Source organism: Labeo rohita, chromosome 16, assembly GCF_022985175.1.
Source record: "Labeo rohita strain BAU-BD-2019 chromosome 16, IGBB_LRoh.1.0, whole genome shotgun sequence".
In the NCBI taxonomy this organism is placed as follows: domain Eukaryota; kingdom Metazoa; phylum Chordata; class Actinopteri; order Cypriniformes; family Cyprinidae; genus Labeo; species Labeo rohita.
Genome location: NC_066884.1, coordinates 19,702,700 through 19,721,425, shown reverse-complemented (window position 1 = coordinate 19,721,425; position 18,726 = coordinate 19,702,700). Strand labels below are relative to the sequence as shown.

Sequence of the window (18,726 nt, the reverse complement as noted above, 5' to 3'; positions counted from 1 at the left end):
AAGGAACCCAACGATCTCCCCACAGAGGTGTAACAACACGGCCTATGAGAATGTCCCGTGGCATGGTTCTGGAAGAAGTGGCCTCCACGATTACGGTGCTCCCTGGTGACATGGCAGTATCACTCGGTAGCCTTCCCCAGACAAGGTGTTCTTGTTTGGCCATTAGAGTAATTGATTGCTGAAGCTTAACTGTTCCGACCTTGTCTGGTAGATCTCCACCTCTCCAACGACAAGTATTTGCCATGACATCCAAGAATTGTTCGCAAGAGGAAGATGGCTCTGAAACACCATCAGATAGAATCCTCCAGTAATCATCACTGATCTTCATTTGGTGCATGAGAAACTTAATCACATTGGTACCGATTATTAAATCGTCCCTTTGTCCTGGCACAACTAAAACAGGCACCAAGCATCTCTCACCATACACTTTCAACTCCACTTCGTACATGCATTTTGGCTTAGTTGTTTTACCTCCACATCCTATTAACATTATTTCTTGTGTTAATGGTGTGGGCTTTGGCAACACGTCTTCATTGAGCATTCTACTTTCTACTGCTTCACTGAAGGTACATGCCATAGATCCTGAGTCCATCATTCCCATCATCTGAAATTTGTCATTCACACACACTGGCGCATAAAACAACTCATCAAACACTTCAAGGGTCTGCATATTCTGTGCGATCACTTTAACTTCAGCTGGAGCTTGCACACAGGCATTTTCATAAACTTGCTTAATGTCTGCATTTTTGAGGGTTTGTTCCACCCTACCCACACGTCCCCTCTCCAAGTGTGGGCCGACTATTTTAAAGTTGGTGTTCCTTGAGGCAGCTGTGCAAACTGATTGCCGGTGCTGGGTTGACTATTCGCACAATTCCTCTTTATGTGGCCGGGTTGGAAACAGGCAAGGCAGAGTCGTTGTCGTCGGCAATGTGCTAAAGTTGAATGCTCTTGAGAACGGCATACCTTACATGCTCTTGTAGGCGGTTGGCTTGGCTGAGGACACCTCATCTCCGTTTGACTATTCTGGAAAAGAGCACGGTCAAGTAGACCGATAAGCGTCTTAATGCAATTATCATCACTCTGAGGAGGAGACGGGGTACTAGCATTGACATTATCAGATGGCACAACAGGGAGACCACTAGCTGCGATCTCACTCTCTATAGGAGACTGGGTATGAGCTGTAGCGTTCCTTACAGCAACATTACGCTTTGATTTGACCGCTAACTGTTCCTTCTGCTCAGTCTGATATCTGTCGAGATGCTCTTGTACTTCGCTCGCTGTCCACTTATCTGGTGCTCTCAACCGAAAAATAGCTGACAGAGTTGGATCTGGGCAGTATTTGACAAACATCATGGCTGCCTCCTGGCATGGGTTATCCATCTGTCTCCCAAGCCTATTTAAAGCCTCCTCTGCAACATCTACGGCCTTATTTAACCGGACCCAGTACTCGACCGGATTTTCTCCCACAGCAGGTATTGTACCGTAGAAGTCAGCTAAAGGCATTGAGGAAAATCTGACCTCGCTGAAATGCTGTTTCAGGATATCAAATATCACTCTGGGGTTCTCAGAGGGTCTTAGGGAAGTGTTACTGCGAAGGGTTATTCTTACAATGTCTTTGGCTTTACCCATCAGCCTTGAAAGGATTTCATGATAATGCTCAGACATTGGTATGCCCCTTTTCCGCAAGTAAGTGTCCACTAAATCCTCCCACTCATGCACACTGAACTTATCGGTTCCATCTCCTCGGAAAACAGGGGGCTCTCTTACTTCAGACTGCATAACCAGTTTAACTCCTGTCAAATTAAGTGAGGGTGCCTCTGAGAATGACTGACCAGCACCTAAACTTCGAGTTTGCGCATTGCTGGTTTCTCTTTCCCCACACCTTTCCCCGCTTTGAGCAGAAAGTATAGTCTGTCCAACTTCATGAGCAATATGTGTTATAAGGTTATACCATGCTGCATCACTTAAGTCTGGGCTGACTGATAACGGATTACTCCTTAACTGACTAGGTGTTTGTTCAGTTACTCGAGTTGAACAGAATTCAGGTGTCTGTTCTACATTACCTCTCCCCGCAAAAGGTGTAAATGAACGGTCACTGAGGGGTCTCCCTCTCCCAAAGCTTGAGTCTGACATGTCCCCTTCAATGTTAAAGTTCTCTGCATTGAAACCATATGCCATCACTCCTCATTAACAATCAAATCATCAAATATTGAGTATAACCCTTTAAACACCAGCAAAGCAAAGTTATTAGGGGAAACTCAAGGTTGAAAAATAATAATAGTAGTGCTAATTATGTAGTAAAGTGTCCAGTTCTTTGAAAATGCACTACTTTGTGTTACTGTTCATCAAAACCTTGACTGAAATGCAGCATCCACCGGTGACCAAACGGCATTGATCCACGGACGAAGATCCAAGGCAAGCTGATCTTCATCCGGGTCACGGCACCACTGTAACCGGCCTTCCTCTGACACTGTTACGGTCTGCGTTGTGTTATGAATGAAGAGACGGACCATGGGAACTGTTGCTGATGGAGGGTTTATTCATATGGAATATGCAGATGCTGGATGGAGTAGAGAGAGAGTACAACAATGAGAAATTATTTCGTTCTGTGATTTTTTCCACCTCTCCTCAGCGTGCTCAACGCGTTCTGAGCAAGCATTATAATAATAACATATCAAAAATTAAATACATGAAACCATGCTACAAACAACAGTGCAAAATGAATTGTTACAACCATTTATCCAACCATATAGATCTTCTGCATCTCAGTTTAGATCAATCATGAATTAGAATAGAAAACAAATTGATACAACATGAATAGTAAATCGAATGAACAATAAACTATACCTGGATGGAGTAGAGAGAGAGTACAACAATGAGAAATTATTTCGTTCTGTGATTTTTTCCACCTGGACAGATTAAACACGAGTTAATCAATTAATTAAAATCACCACGTTCAGCTGACGCACATACATATTCTCAAACAACTGTACTCGGTAATAAAACTATTAAATCTCATCCATCCACTAATAGAACACTTTCTAGCACATTTATAACACTCTTAACAATAATATTTCTGCATATTAAGCACTTAATAAAACTTTCAATGACTTTTACAACTCATATTGAAGAAGCACCGCTAACCGCTTACCTCTCCTCAGCGTGCTCAACGCGTTCTGAGGACGCAGCGCGGGCTGAACAGAAATGACGTCATGCCGTAACATGAATATAAAACTCTTTTCCAAAATGGACAAAAATAAGATACAAAACAAAATTAGAATGTTTTAGTGAACATACTAATGTAAAATTTATGTATGAAAATTTAAAGGAAGGGTTATTAGTGAAATACATTAACTTAGATCGTGAGTACACACTCTTATTAACATCCGTCACAGGCGCATCAAAATGATTCAAAATGATCAAAAATTCCCCTACTTGTCAAAATGCGCGAGCACAAATCTCTTCTCTTGCAGGTAGATTCTCTTCACTCTCACACAAAACGGACGCGCTTTCTATCGCATACATGTGCGTGCTCAGAAACATAAATAAGCGCATATGACAACGGGTATACTACTTTGCATAGTATAAATAGTGTCTGTCTCACTCGTGTCCCGCAAAATGACATCTACTGTTCCGCAACAGATCTATTGCCAGGTGATCACCCTACATAATACCCAGGGTTCGCTTTAATAAATTGCTTTTGGACTAGTTTTTGATTGGTTTTATTTCAAGTACAAGCCCAGACAGCATTTCCATGGTTGTATTTATTAATATTGTGTAACAGCAATATAAAAGCCCATTCACACCAAGAACTTCAACTATAACAATACCTATAACCATAAATGTAAAGAAATGCTGTAATATTCAGAGAAGTACACACACTACAACTACAATGATATGGTAATTCATGTTGACATTCCCACTCCATTAACCCCAACACAGTTTTGTCAACCATCCTGGTATTCATAATAGGTCTGGGTTTGGCAGCTGTTAAATAGTCCTCGGTAATGCTGTTGCATACATGTGAAATATACACTGTGTAGACATTATTCCCATCGACAAAAGGCCATCAACTCATCATTCAATCATCATCAACAGATCAGTATATTATTTCTTCCTGAGATGTACAAATTTTGTATTCTAATACCAAATTGTGTAAAAGAGGGAAAAAGTTGAAAGAGTGAATTGAAACACAGTTGTGACTTTAAACCAATCACAGCTTGATAGAAATCATAAGCCACATAAGCTCTTTTTGAGCTGCTCAAAAATGGTGCTTGTTATTATAATGGATGTTATCAGAAAACTTTCCTCACTTCTTTTAGACATCTAAAATAAATGTATAATTGTATGTGTCCTTTTGTTTACAGCAGAAGCTCCTCATGTGCCACTAGATGCCACCAAAATCTTGCTTTTGCAGGCCTATAATCATTTTTTACTCTTGCATTCACATTAAAACACACTTGAATACACTTGAATCACTATGATTGATGCCAAGATGTACATTTTAATTAACATTAACAATACACATTTAATGATTATACTCATGTACCAGAAAGCTGAAGATAGATGCAGTGATGAAGTGATGATTTCTCATGATTAACTCAATACCAAAAGAAAGCAAACCACCAAGATGATCAGAGAGGAAGCCGTCTTGGCACCAGAATTGCAAAATATGTCCACACATTCACTAAAGGAAAGGAAGTACAAATGTGAATATAAACATTATTAATGCAATAGAAAAAAAAATCATTGATAATAAGTAGTAATTCGTTTTACTACAGTGACTCTCAGGAACCAGTTCTTTTAGTGAATCAAAAATATATTGTGCATGTGCAACCAGTCTAGTTTGTCTGAGACGCAAATGACTCTTTTGAGGCAGTCCTGTTAATGAACCACTCAAATTGCCGTTTGAAAAACACAAAAATCCTTCACTTGAAAGGACAAAAATCCTTCACTAATTTACCTCATTTCAGTTGTTGTAAAACCAATTAATAAATAAAGCAAATGGGGATTGTAACTGAAAAAACATTCATATGAATAAGGTACCTGAAGCTGTAAATAAATGTAAATATACTCTAGTGTGTAACAGTGCTCTTTAACAGTGACTATATTCACAATATAGCACAGCCTTTTACATTTTCTTGGTCACATTGTGCAGTGATACAATAAAGAAGCTGTTCTTAACCTTATGAAAAAATGGGACTGTGAGACTATGTCTTACCCCTTAGTGGGTCCTGGTGTAGTTGTAGTTCCTGTAGCAGGAGTAGTTGTTGTAGAAGTCGTCTCAGGTATAGGAAGAGCTCTAGTAAACAAACAAAAATTACTGTTAGGTTTTTATCATCAGATGCAAAATTTTCTGATTTTCTGAACTCATTCTGACCACCATTTTGTAGTATAAAAAAGGTTTAGACATTAACATATGTTAACACATATAACATGTGTATTTTGAATGAGCGTACAAGAGAGGCTAAAAGGATACTCACCTTGAAGCACATGATTCCTGTTGGGCACTTGCATTAGACGTAATGTTGAAGTTCTTCACTGTCACTTTAGGGCAGGGTAGAGAGTGATTCTGAAAAAGCCCTGAGATATCTGAATTGGTAAACATAATTTATATAAATGTTCGAAAAGCGGGACACAACTGTAATATATCATATAATTTTTTCCATAATCTTGTTCTCTGAGGTTACTTCACAAAACTTACCTTGCATGCTGAAGAGAAATATGATGTCACCACCCTTGATAAACTCTCTTCTAGTGAGATCATCTCTTATTACATAATATGAATAGGTCCATTCACCCACAAACACAGACTCATTGCCGATGAAGACTTGATTTCCACCTTTTCGAGGATTGTCCCAGTAATAACTGACATCTGTTGCAACACAAAATGGGTTTTAAAAGACCTTTAAAGGCCTCAGATTATCACTTTGATTTTCAAATAAGTAAACATAGTCTGAAAAATAATCAGATTGCATTAAAGATCTCACTGGAAGAAGCCAAAGCAGGGTCAGTGGTGATGCTTTGCTCAAAGGACATGCGCTTCTGTATGTGTGGATTCTGGTCAAGCATCTGGAAGGTTATTTGTCTCCATGGACAAGGCCACTGCAACTGGTGGTCATATGCACCAGATACCAGACGGACATATATTAAAAGGTAATTCTCATGCACCTTTAAAGCAGCCTGAAAGCGATAACCATCACTGGAGTAATACAATGGACTGTCAATGTTAATGGCAGTGTTGTCCAAAATCTTCTTAAAATCTCTTATCTGCCATGTGTGGGGACACTCAGTCTCTGAAATATTGATATCATCCAACGAAAATCCTCCACTTGAATTTCCAGCTCCTTTACGGGCTTCAAATACAACTTGGAAGGTTTTATTTGCATTCAGTGGCACATGATGCAGCTTCCAGTAATTACCAGGGGGTCCTGCAAGAAAGTGATGTCAGTCACATAGAATATTTGAGGACCATCTTGAAATATTGGTCTTATTATTATTTAAATCTGGACAGTATTTGAACCAGGACAGAGACAGACCTGTGATCTGATCCATAAGTGTGAGAGTTCCTCTGTTGTCTTCTTCATTCTGGTACTCTCGGATCCAGATGTTGAGCTGGTCAGACTCATGACCACTGTGATAGTAGTAGAACTGCAGGCACTGGACTTTGCAGTCTCTTTTAGGGGTCATTGTCTTGCTCTCCAGTCTGGCTGTGTCCCCCTCGCTTCTGCCCTCAGTGCTGAAGTGCATGAAGAAAGACGTCTCTGCAGACATTAAAACAGGTGTATAGATGTGTCAAACTAGATGGTACAGTGACTGCAACTGTGGTTGAAAGTGAGGCATTTTTGGGGCAATAAAAATATAGTTTATGGCTGAATGTAACAGAATGACTGTAACAGATCTCACCATTTTGTTCTTTGTCCAAGTATGTGTGGTCAGTCACATTAATGCCACTCACTGACGTCACTCTCTTCCAGCCATAATCAGCAGCAGAACAGACGCTCATCTGACACAGAGATTCATCATCAAAACTACAGTGATCAAGGAAAGAGATGGATGAATCTGTAATGCAAACAGACAAACATGTTTGAGGCAGAATCAATTCATTACAGCTACTCTTCCCAACACATTTTCCCTGGTCTCCCTCATATCAAACTTCCCTACTAAGAAATGTAACAAAATCCAACAAAATCCAATCTTATATATATATATATATATATATATATATAAACAAACAAACAAACAAACAAAAAACTATTTTACCATAAAAGCCACAAATAAAAATGATGTGGGAAATACTCACTGCATTTATAGAGTTTGTTGAATTCAATCACATCATATTCACTCATTTCCAAGCGTTGACCAATCACATCCTGGAACTCAGGACGCTTGGTTATGATTGTGGGTCCATTACCGTTGCTGAAGTAATTTTTACCATAATGCATCACAGAAAAGTAGTCATATGGGGTGCCTCCAGTGGTGGTCACATTCTCACTGTATTTTTCGAAATTTCCCTCATATCCTAAAAAAAAAAAAATATGGAATTATTTATGTGTGTGTGTGTGTTTTTTTTTTTTTTTCATAAGGCATGGCTTATTGAAGTGCTGATTAGTTAAATTGACACTGCTGTATATGTCTGTATATACCATTAGATAATTAAAAGACTGTTTCACTTTTTTCCTAAAAGACAATTAAAGTTGAAAACAAAATAATAATAATAAATACAGGGCAACCTGTAATGATGTTTGTAAAGTTGATGGTAACATAATCATCTCTGTCATATCTTGACTGCTCATGCCAAAATCCCAGTGCATGGAGAAACTCATGCTCAACAATGGCTTTAAATCCACAGCCATCTCCAATGGAAAGAGTCTGAGCTCCAGGAAATGTACGACCGATATATGACCAACACCTGAAAAACAAGTGAGAGAGCACACTCACATAACACAGTTACAGTGATGTATTACTATGTAGTGTATATTACTATATATGACTAATATTTTGTAGTACTAACTGAAACCATACTGTACCCTTCACGACTCTCCACAGAGATGTAAGGAATATCTTCTGCTGCTCTGGGCTTAAAGTCAATACATGTTTTCAGTCTGAACTGCTCAAGTGCTCTCAGAATGACTCCTTTGTAGTTCACACCTACAACCATGGAAAACATATGAAAGTTAATTTAAATACTAATGTAAAATCTGACAATTGTAAGTGAGAAATTTCTGTTTTCTTACTGAGATTCACATGCAGCTCATAGGGGACAGGAATATCCCACCGATTCCCAAGAATGGCGCTCCTTTTATTAGGCTTTAAAGCAGATTGTTTGAAGTATTGTGACAGAACAAGATCTACTGAATTATCCAGTATTGTATTTATAAAATGAACAACAAACAGAACTCACCATCATGATGTCTCCTTCTCTGAGATTTAAACCTAAAACCACAAGACTGTTCAGTTCACAATAGATATGCTTGAATAAAACATGAGTAAAAATAATGATTTATAAACAAAATTAAATATAAGTTGACATACTTAGGTTCTTCAGATAAAATATTGTTTTTTACCTTTGTTTATATCTGGAATGTCCTTCCATTCCTCTGTAGTGCCAATGAGGAAATTTGTAAAGAGAAAAAGAAAAAGAAAGAGATGTCATAATTTTAGTGCACACTGCACACTGGAAACTTATTATAATAACTTCACAACAAATGAATATCGTGACTGTGCTGTACTTACCAACTATATCTGGCGGGGGCTGAGAACACAAGATAAGAAAACAATAATCAGACATTAGGAAAAACAGATTTAAAATTCAACAACTGTATTTCACCCATACAATGTACTATAACAAACCCTGTCAACTACCGCACTTACTGTAGGTGATGCAAGACAAAGAGTCAAAACCGAGCTCAGCAGAAGAAAAGCATTTGAAAGCATTTTCACTGGAAATGATCACATTTGATGGTTATCACTTGCATTTAAAAATTTGCAAGCAAAATGCAATGTATACTCTAAGTCAATTTTTAATCATTTTAATTTAATAATAATTGAATCATTTCAAAATACTACTAATATCTCCGTTCAGTTTATATGCATACCCTTACCAGTTTTCAGTCATCAATGGCTGAAGTTACAAAACTGCTTGATCACCCAGCAAGGCAGGTAAATACCAAGCAAGATTTTCTTCAAGACTGACAAGTCATTTAAATATGCAGATAGTAGTTATTTACTTCCTTATACTGAGGTTCCATATGGAAAAAATGAGAAACACGTGTACTCAGAGAAAGCAATTTGTCTAAGATTTAGCTTTAACATTTTTAACAATATTTTTATTAGCAAAAACAACCCATATTTACCAAACCGATTTTACATTTTTGTATAATATATAGACTACAGATATACTGCGGTTAAATGCACTTCCTTATACTTTTATACGAAATTGATGTTCACACAGTGAGTTATGTTTTTAAAGCAGGACAAAACATAAAAGATATATCGAAATAGATCTGTGCATTAGTGTGAGCACAGTCTGTTAAAGCTACCACTGTCTATGATCTCATCAGTAATAATCAAACGGCAATAATGCTGAGGAAAAAAGAAAAACCAATAACTATTGTCTAAAAACTTTCAGATACTTAAGGAACACTTATTTTAAACAAGTGATTGTTTTAAAAAGTAGCCTGTTTATAGAATAAAAATAAATAAATAAAGTTTGCACAAAATAAATTTGATATAAAATTTATATGAAAATATAGCAACAGTAATATTAAAAACCGAGAATGTGATGCATAGTGATACGTTGATAAGTTGATAATGAAAATTGTAATTGAATTGAATCGTGAAACCAGTGAAGATTCACACCCTTGATGGCAGTACTGACATACAGAGATCTGAACTATAAACAAAAAGCAAAGAAACTGCAATTTTGGTTAAAATGTAAGGTTGTAAAGAAGTATTTGCACAGCAGAAGAATTATTTGGGGGAAAAATGTAGATCAAGAATCATTTTGGAATCGTAACGTGACTCCCAAAATCAGATTCGGATTGGATCGTGAAGTGCGTGAAGATTCCCTCCTCTAATATTTTCAGTAATTGCTGTTTGCCTCATTGTTTTTATTACAGTGACTTCACTGTTTATAATTTAAATAATGACGAAAAAGGAAGTTATAGCAGTACAGATTTTTTCCATATAGCCTAAGGGGCCATTCACACAGAACATGTTTTTTCATTCCACTGGTTTTTGCGTCATTTTGTGCATGACACGACATGCACTCGAGCTAAAGTTCAACTTTAACTTGTCTTTCCTCATTCCACTACCAGTGCCACATGTTTTTTTTATTCTACTTATTATACAACTACCCAGGGGTGCGTTTTCCTAAAAGCATCGTTAGCCAACTTGGGTTGCAAGTTCTGTCATTATCAGCATAGTTTGACAATTTTGTGTTACCCAAAACCATAGTTCCAATGAACATTCGCAAACAGCATCACAAAGTTGGAATGACAGCTCTCGACCTGGTGTGTGTTTCAAAAAGCACTGTTAGCTAACTATGGCCGTTAGTTTCATTGAACTCTATCGGTAATGACGGAACTTGTGACCCCCTGGGGTATACAGTGCTGCCTAAAAGTTTGTGAACCCTTTAGAATTTTCTATTTCTGCATAAATATGACAAAAAGTTAATCACACATGTCCTGAAAGTTGACAAAAAGAACCAAATCAAACAAATGAGATGAAAATATATAGTTCGTCATTTATTTATTGAGAAAAATGGTCCATATTTGTGAGTTGCAAAAGTATGTGAATCTTTAGGGTTAGCAGTTAATTTTAAGGTGAAATTAGAGTCTATTTGTTCAGATGTGTTATCAGTCAATAGGATGACTATCAGGTGCCAGTGTACGCCCTGTTTTAAATCAAGATCAAAGTCTGATCACGTTTGTGGAAGTGAATCATGCTAGGAATGCAGTCCAGCGAGAAAAGGTTACAAAACCATCTCTAAAGAGTTGGACTTCACAAATCCACAGTCAGACAGATTGTTTACAAATGGAGGAAATTCAAGACCACTATTACCCTCCCTAGGAGTGCTCGACCAACAAATATCACTCCAAAGCAAGACATCAGGGTAACTTTTAAGCACATAAAGGCCGTTCTCACATTGGTTCATGTTAATGTCCATGAGTCCATCATCAGGAGAAAACTGAACAACCATGGTATGAATGGTAGGAATGGAGTTGCGAGGAGAAAGCCTTAATTCTCCAAAAAAAAAAAAAAAAAAAAAAAAAAAACACTTCTGTTGGTCTGCAGTTTGCTTAAAACTCTTGGGGTTTAAATGAGGAGTGTTATATTTGGAAAAAGAAAAAACACTTGCCATCATTGATGGAACAACGAATTCTGAGGAAGGAAAATGTCAGGACATCTGTCCGAGAACTGAATCTTAGAAGAAATTGGGTCATGCAGCAATTCAACGACCACAAGCACACAAGTCATTATACCAAAAAATGGTTAAAGTAAAACAAGGTTAATGATTTGGAACGCCTGAGTCAAAGTCCGGACCTTAATCCAATTAAAATGTTGTGGAAGGACCTGAAGCAAGCCGTTCATAGGAAACCCACCAATATCACATGGTTCAAGTGTTTCTGTGCTGAAGAATGGGCTAAAATTCCTACAAGCTGTTGTGCAGGACTGATCAGCGGTTACAAAATACATTACCTGCAGGGTTCACATTCTAAAGGGTTCACAAACTTTCAAGCAGCACTGTATTTCCTGTAGGACGTAACTCGCTAATTAACCACCATAGTACGATGCATTGTTGTGGAAACGAACTAGCTAGTCACGACAGTTTCAACACGTTCGCACCTCTTTCATTTGAACCACATTAGTTGAACAGTAGGGCAATTGTTTAATGACGTCACAAGCATGTGGTGGAGAAACTTCTGCTAATTAATTGATTTGAGATCTCTGGGATGCTGCTGTGTGAACATGGTACTATTTTTTGTTCCTCATCATTTTGCTTTATTTGATGTTTGATTCATTGCGAGTTCCCTCACGTCATACTCCGGGGTTCCCTTGGGCATTTATGCATATGCGCACTCTTCACAAACAGAGCTTATAGAGAACATGCAGAAATATATAGATTAAAATGTATACATATTTAGATAGAACAAAATATAGAATGGATATGTGACCCTAGACCACAAAACCAGTCATAAGTAGCACAGGTATATTTGTAACAATAACCAAAATACATGGTCTAGGTCAAAATGATAAATTTCTCTTTTATGCCAGAAATCATTAGGATATTTTGTAAATTCCCTACCGTAAATATATCAAAACTTAATTTTTGTTTAGTAGTATGCATTGCTAAGAACATCCTATCCTAACAAACATATCCATACATCAATGGAAAGCTTATTTATTCAGCTTTCAGATGATGTGTAATTCTCTATTTCAAAAAATTGCCCCCTATGATTGGTTTTGTGGTCCAGGGTCACATATACACTACTGCATGTTAGCTTGTTTATTGGGCTCATAAGCATGATTTATTTAACCCTTTAACTGTCACCGTCCCCTCTGTAGGACGTCTAAGTTTACTTCACTATATTACAAATAAATCCTAATTTAATCATGACAAACTATACATCGTTGGAAAGGTCTAAGACTTCTAAATAGATATTTTACCATATTTTTGTATTACAAATTATGTAGGAAAAGTAACAGATTAGTATATATCAAGAGTGCAACTTAAAAACATGAGTTCTGACCTTTGTCACAAAAGACTTTCTTCATTGCCTTTTTCCCTATCACGTTTTAGAAATCATAAGAAATTATATATCAGTTCAAAACTTAAAATCTCAATATTCATCCTTTGAAAGGCATTTTAAAATCAGACATTGCATTACCACAGAAAATATACATTTAAATCATATCACAAAATGTTTTCATTCATGAATTTAATTTCTGGATAGTGCATTTTTATATCTGTGTTCAAAAATGGGAGTGACAGTTAAAGGGGTCATCGGATGCCCATTTTCCACAAGTTGATATGATTCTTTAGGGTCTTAATGAAAAGTCTCTAATATACTTTGATTAAAAATTCTCAGTGGTTTTGTAAAACAACACCCTTTTTACCTTGTCAAAATGAGTTCAGCAAAAATCATCTCATTCTAAGAGGTTGTTCCTTTAAATGCAAATGAGCTCTGCTCGCCCCGCCCCGCCCCCCTCTCTTCTCTTAGTGGAATGACGATCTTGTTTACTTTAGCCGCGTTTAGCCGCTAAACTTCCTAACTACCATGTTATTAGGAAAGGCGATCACAAAGATTCATAAAAAAATGCTTATACACACTTCAGCTGTAAGTGAAGCTGGATCATGAATGATTCACGCGAACATAGATGGATATATGTAGATCAGGAGGCGCATTCAATTCACAAACAAACGTAATCTACTGCATCTTCAGCGGCTCAGATGTCGGGAGTAAATGTCGACCACTATGTTCATTATTACATCCAGCAACACCTCAATCGCTCAATCGGAGATATTCTTGTCTAACTTACATCCCTGCTTCGGCATCGAAACAAGGAAAGTTACTGGACTGTTACAGCTGGTCTGAGGTAAGAGTTCATGTCAATCACCTGTCATGGGAGCGGCCTCTGTGGGTGTGACGGCACACCGACAGGCATCTGAGAATGGCTTGATTTGAAAAAGGGGATATTATTTTTACATATTAATTAAAAACCAATGCATGGATTTTTATTATTATAGGGTAGATTTGTACATACACTGCCAACACACAATTTCAAACAACATAAAAAAGTGATCTTAGCATCCAATGACCCCTTTAAAAGGTTAAGTCCATATGTCCTGCTAACAAGAAATTATGCTTCTAACCTCAGGTCGAGAGCTATAATTCCAACCACGTAAGTTTGTGACACTGTTTGCGTATGTTCATGTGAACTGTGGTTTCAGGAAACAACAAATCGTTGAACTATGTTGGTAAAGACAGAACTTGTGACCATAGTTGGCCAACAATGTTTTTGGGAAATGAACCCCTGGTTAGAAGCAGTTTCTTGTATGTATGATGTGGACTTTATAAATGCTTATCTGACATTGAGTACAATACATATCTTTCATTTCTAATACATACAAATTTCATTTATGTCTTTTGGTTTGTCAAGACATTTAAAATGCTGTTTTTGAAGAGTGTGATGATTGAATCTGGAAATAAAAACTGAATAACTAACTGCCATGTCTGCAATTTGACAATAATTTAATCTTAAACTGATTAATTGAAAGAAGTTATTACTCTACCAACTGCGTGACATCATTAACCAATGTGGTTGAAAGACAAATTTGCGACAATACAACAGTCATGACCAGCTAGTTTATTTCTTTAACAATGTACTGTACTATTATTAACCATTAACTATTATTATTGTACTTTTATTAAATGAGTGTGCTATAACATTTTATGGTTTAAATTGTACATATATTGTCTCTACTGTTTATAACTAAAAACAGTTTACAAAGATTCATTAGAAAATAAACAGAGCATAAAAAACACAAAAATCTTTTCCACTGAGTTTATCACAGAGTCTTCAGCAAGAACCGCTACCCAGATAGCACCCCTACGTTTGCAAGATGTCTGTTAAAGATTACTTGATCTGAAAAGCATCTGCTGTGTACAAACATCTGATCATAAGCATCTTACAAACATCTAATAGATGTCTATTTGACATCTGATAGGAAACTTCCTATAGACATATTGGAGATGAGCAAACACTCTAAATTAAATTAAATTCAGTATAATAACAAATAAAATCCGTTTACTGTATGTTATGGAAGAAAAAGGCATTTCCATCATGCAAAATGACTGCTGCTGATGCAGCTGCCTGACATCTCATCCTTGCATGTTGCATTGCATAAAATAATATAATACAGCACAATAAAGACTTTACACTCTAAAAAATGCTGGGTTAAATAAACTCAGCGCTGAATAAAATATAGACAAACCCAGCGATTGGGTTGTTTTGACCCAGCGGTTGGTTACCCAGAAGATTGGGTTAAACATTTTTTTGTTAGTATACTGACGAATAAATGCTTTACTCTTCATTTGCTGTGCATTAGTTCCTGTAGTTGTATAAACTAAGAATCAATATTATAACATGTTACCAAGATTGATACTGTCCCACACTGAGCAAGCAGATGTGGATTTACCTTGGTTTCTTGTGGAGCTTATTAGCAACATAACATAAAAGGTATAAAAACATAATTAGCTTATTGCTTGTAGTTTTATAGGCTGATTACAATGTTGTTACCATGATTGGCATGTTGTTAGCATAATTTGCAAGTTACTAGAATGTTGTTAGCATGATTAGCAAGTTATTAGCATGTTTCTAGCCTGATTAGCATGTTTTTAACATGGCTAACATGTTACTAGCTTGTTGTTAACATGTTTATAGCATGATTAGCATGTTGCTAGCATGATTAGCATGTTGCTAGCATGATTAACATGTTACTAGCATGTTGCTAGCATGATTAACAAGTTACTAGCATGCTGTTAGCACGATTAGCATGTTGCTAGTATGTTTCTAACATGATTAACATGCTGTTACAATGATTAGCAAGTTACTAGCATATTGTTAGCATGATTATCAAGGTAATAGCATGTTGTTAGCATGATTATCATGTTGCTAGCATGATTAACATGTTACTAGCATGTTGTTAACATGGTTAGCAAGTTACTAGCATGTTGCTAGCATGTTTCTATCATGATTAGCAAAGTTGCTAGTATGTTTCTAGCAAGATTAACATATCGTTAGCATTTTTCTGGCATGATTAGCAAAGTTGCTATCATGTTTCTAGCATAATTAGCAAAGCTGCTAGCATGTTTCTGGCATGATTAGCAGAGTTGCTAGCATGTTTCTAGCATGATTAGCAAAGTTGCTAGCATGTTTCTAGCATGATTAGCATGTCGCTAGCATGTTTCTGGCATGAATAGCAAAGTTGCTAACATGTTTCTAGCATGATTAGCAAAGCTGCTAGCATGTTTCTGGCATGATTAGCAGAGTTGCTAGCATGTTTCTAGCATGATTAGCAAGTTGCTAGCATGTTTCTAGCATGATTAGCAAAGTTGCTAGCATGTTTCTAGCATGATTAGCAAAGCTGCTAGCATGTTTCTAGCATGATTAGCAGACTTGCTAGCATGTTTCTAGCATGATTAGCAAGTTGATAGCATGTTTCTAGCATGATTAGCAAAGCTGCTAGCATGTTTCTAGCATGATTAGCAAAGTTGCTAGCATGTTTCTAGCATGATTAGCAAAGCTGCTAGCATGTTTCTAGCATGATTAGCAAAGTTGCTAGCATGTTTCTAGCATGATTAGCAAGTTGCTAGCATGTTTCTAGCATGATTAGCAAAGTTGCTAGCATGTTTCTAGCATGATTAGCAAAGCTGCTAGCATGTTTCTAGCATGATTAGCAGAGTTGCTAGCATGTTCCTAACACGATTAGCAAGTTGCTAGCATGTTTCTGGCATGATTAGCAAAGTTGCTAGCATGTTTCTAACATGATTATCAAAGCTGCTAGCATGTTTCTAGCATGATTAGCATTTCGCTAGCATGTTTCTAGCATGATTAGCAGAGTTGCTAGCATGTTTCTAACATGATTAGCAAGTTGCTAGCATGTTTCTAGCATGATTAGCAAAGTTGCTAGCATGTTTCTAGCATGATTAGCAAAGCTGCTAGCATGTTTCTAGCATGATTAGCATTTCGCTAGCATGTTTCTAGCATGATTAGCAAGTTGCTAGCATGTTTCTAGCATGATTAACAAGTTGCTAGCGTGTTTCTAGCATGATTAGCAAGTTATTAGCATGATGTTAGCATGATTAGCCTGTTACTAGCATGTTGTTAACATGTTTCTAACATGATTAGCAAGTTACTAGCATGTTGCTAGCATGATTTAGCTAGATAGATTAGAAATATTAGAAATATTAGAGTGGAAGCTTGAGTCTAAATGGATTAGAAATAGTACATAAAAGGGAAGCTTGATTGAGGCTCAAGGGATTCTGGGAGTTTATATTTGAATTTTGTCAGTTGGAGTTTGAAGAGTGTTGGCTCATTTGAACATTCCGTCAATGTACGTCTATGGGATTTTTGGTGGCTTTGATAGTCTGGTTTAAGAAAACCGTAAGCCGGATCAGTTAGAAAAGATAGAGCACACTGAGTCAGACCAGCCTGAAGGTCTGGACCGAGTTTGGTGGTTCTAGCTTGAAAACTCTAGGAGGAGATAGATACCGAAATTTGGCTCAGAAGAAGAATAACTAGATAAAAAAGTTTGTCAAGACAAACTTTAAGTTGGTTTGAGAAAGCCAGAACAGAAAGTTTTAAAAAGTTTGAAAAGCTTATAAAGTTTAAAAAGTTTAAGAAGTTTTAAAAAGTTTTAAGTTTGATGGTTTTCAGTCTGAAATAATTTGAATTCTAAAGTAGTTTTAAAAGGTTAACGTTTGGATGTTTTAAAGGCAATTCAGTCTGTCAGAAATAGATAGATAGATAGATAGATAGATAGATAGATAGAATGTTGTTAGCATGTTATTAACATGATTAACATGTGACTAGCAATGATGTTATAATGATTAGCAAGGTACTAGCATGTTGTTAGCATGCTTATAGGATTATTAGCAAGTTACTAGCATTGTACTAGCATGGTGCTAACATAATTAGCAAGTTACTAGCATGTTGTTAGCATGATTAAGAAGTTACTAGCATGATTAGCAAGTTGCTAGCATGGTTCTACCAAGATTAACAAGTTAGTAGCATGTTGTTAGCATGTTTGTAGTATGATTAGCATGTCGTTAGCATGATTAGCAAGTTACTAGCATGTTTCTAGCATGACTAGCAAGTTACTAGCATGTTGTTAGCATGATTAACAAGTTACTAGCATTTTACTAGCATGGTGCTAACATAAGTAGCAAGCTACTAGCATGTTGTTAGCATGATTAGCAAGTTACTAGCATTATTAGCAAGTTGCTAGCATGTTTCTAGCATGATTAGCAAGTTAGTAGCATGTTGCTAGCATGATTGTAGAATGATTAGCATGTCGTTAGCATGTTACTAACATGATTAGTTAGTTACTAGCATGTTGCTAACATGATTAGCAAGTTACTAGCATGATCAGCAAGTTACTAGCATGTTTCTAGCATGATTAGCAAGTTACTAGCATTTTGCTAGCATGATTAACAAGTTACTAGCATGATTCTGGATGCTAGGCATAGATAGATAGATGAGTTTGAATGAGTTTAAATGGATTAGAAATACAGTACATAGAAGGGAAGCTTGATTGAGTCTCAAAGGATTCTGGGAGTTTTGACAGTTGGATTTTGAAAAGTGTTGGCTCATTTGAACATTCCGTCAATGTAAGTCTATGGGATTTTTCCCAATTTTAATCATCATTTTTAGGAAAACCGTAAGTCCGATCAGTTAGAAAAGATATAGCGACTAACTTCAGATCAGTCTGAAGATCTGGGCTGAGTTTGGAGTTTGTAGAGTTAAAGCTCTAGGACGAGTTAGTGTCGACAGATTTAGTCTCCGAAGAAAATAGCATATCAGTAAGTTGGCTTTCTCAAGCCAACTTAAGTTCTTAACAAACAAAAGGAAGAAATAGTTGACATATTGAGTTACGTCTATAAATATCTGTGTGAAGAAAAGAATACTGTAACTATTACCAACATAACCTTATCAGTG

General features: G+C 36.7%; 2 protein-coding genes across 2 annotated transcripts in view; one reads left to right on the top strand and one right to left on the bottom strand.

The window, feature by feature from the left end:
- Positions 1–18,726, top strand: part of apoc1 (apolipoprotein C-I) — an 82,069-nt gene that overhangs the window by 23,725 nt on the left and 39,618 nt on the right. The window lies entirely within an intron of this gene.
- LOC127178109 (meprin A subunit beta) lies at positions 3,707–9,190 on the bottom strand. The gene is made up of 16 exons (XM_051130776.1): positions 9,105–9,190; positions 8,875–8,942; positions 8,737–8,755; positions 8,568–8,600; positions 8,405–8,436; positions 8,238–8,310; positions 8,031–8,151; positions 7,734–7,912; positions 7,304–7,522; positions 6,907–7,062; positions 6,540–6,764; positions 5,991–6,431; positions 5,705–5,875; positions 5,484–5,592; positions 5,222–5,302; positions 3,707–4,687 (listed from the first exon to the last, which is right to left on the bottom strand). The coding sequence occupies exons 2-16, from the start codon at positions 8,935–8,937 to the stop codon at positions 4,597–4,599; spliced, it is 2,013 nt and encodes a 670-aa protein (XP_050986733.1). The 5' UTR covers positions 8,938–8,942; positions 9,105–9,190; the 3' UTR covers positions 3,707–4,596.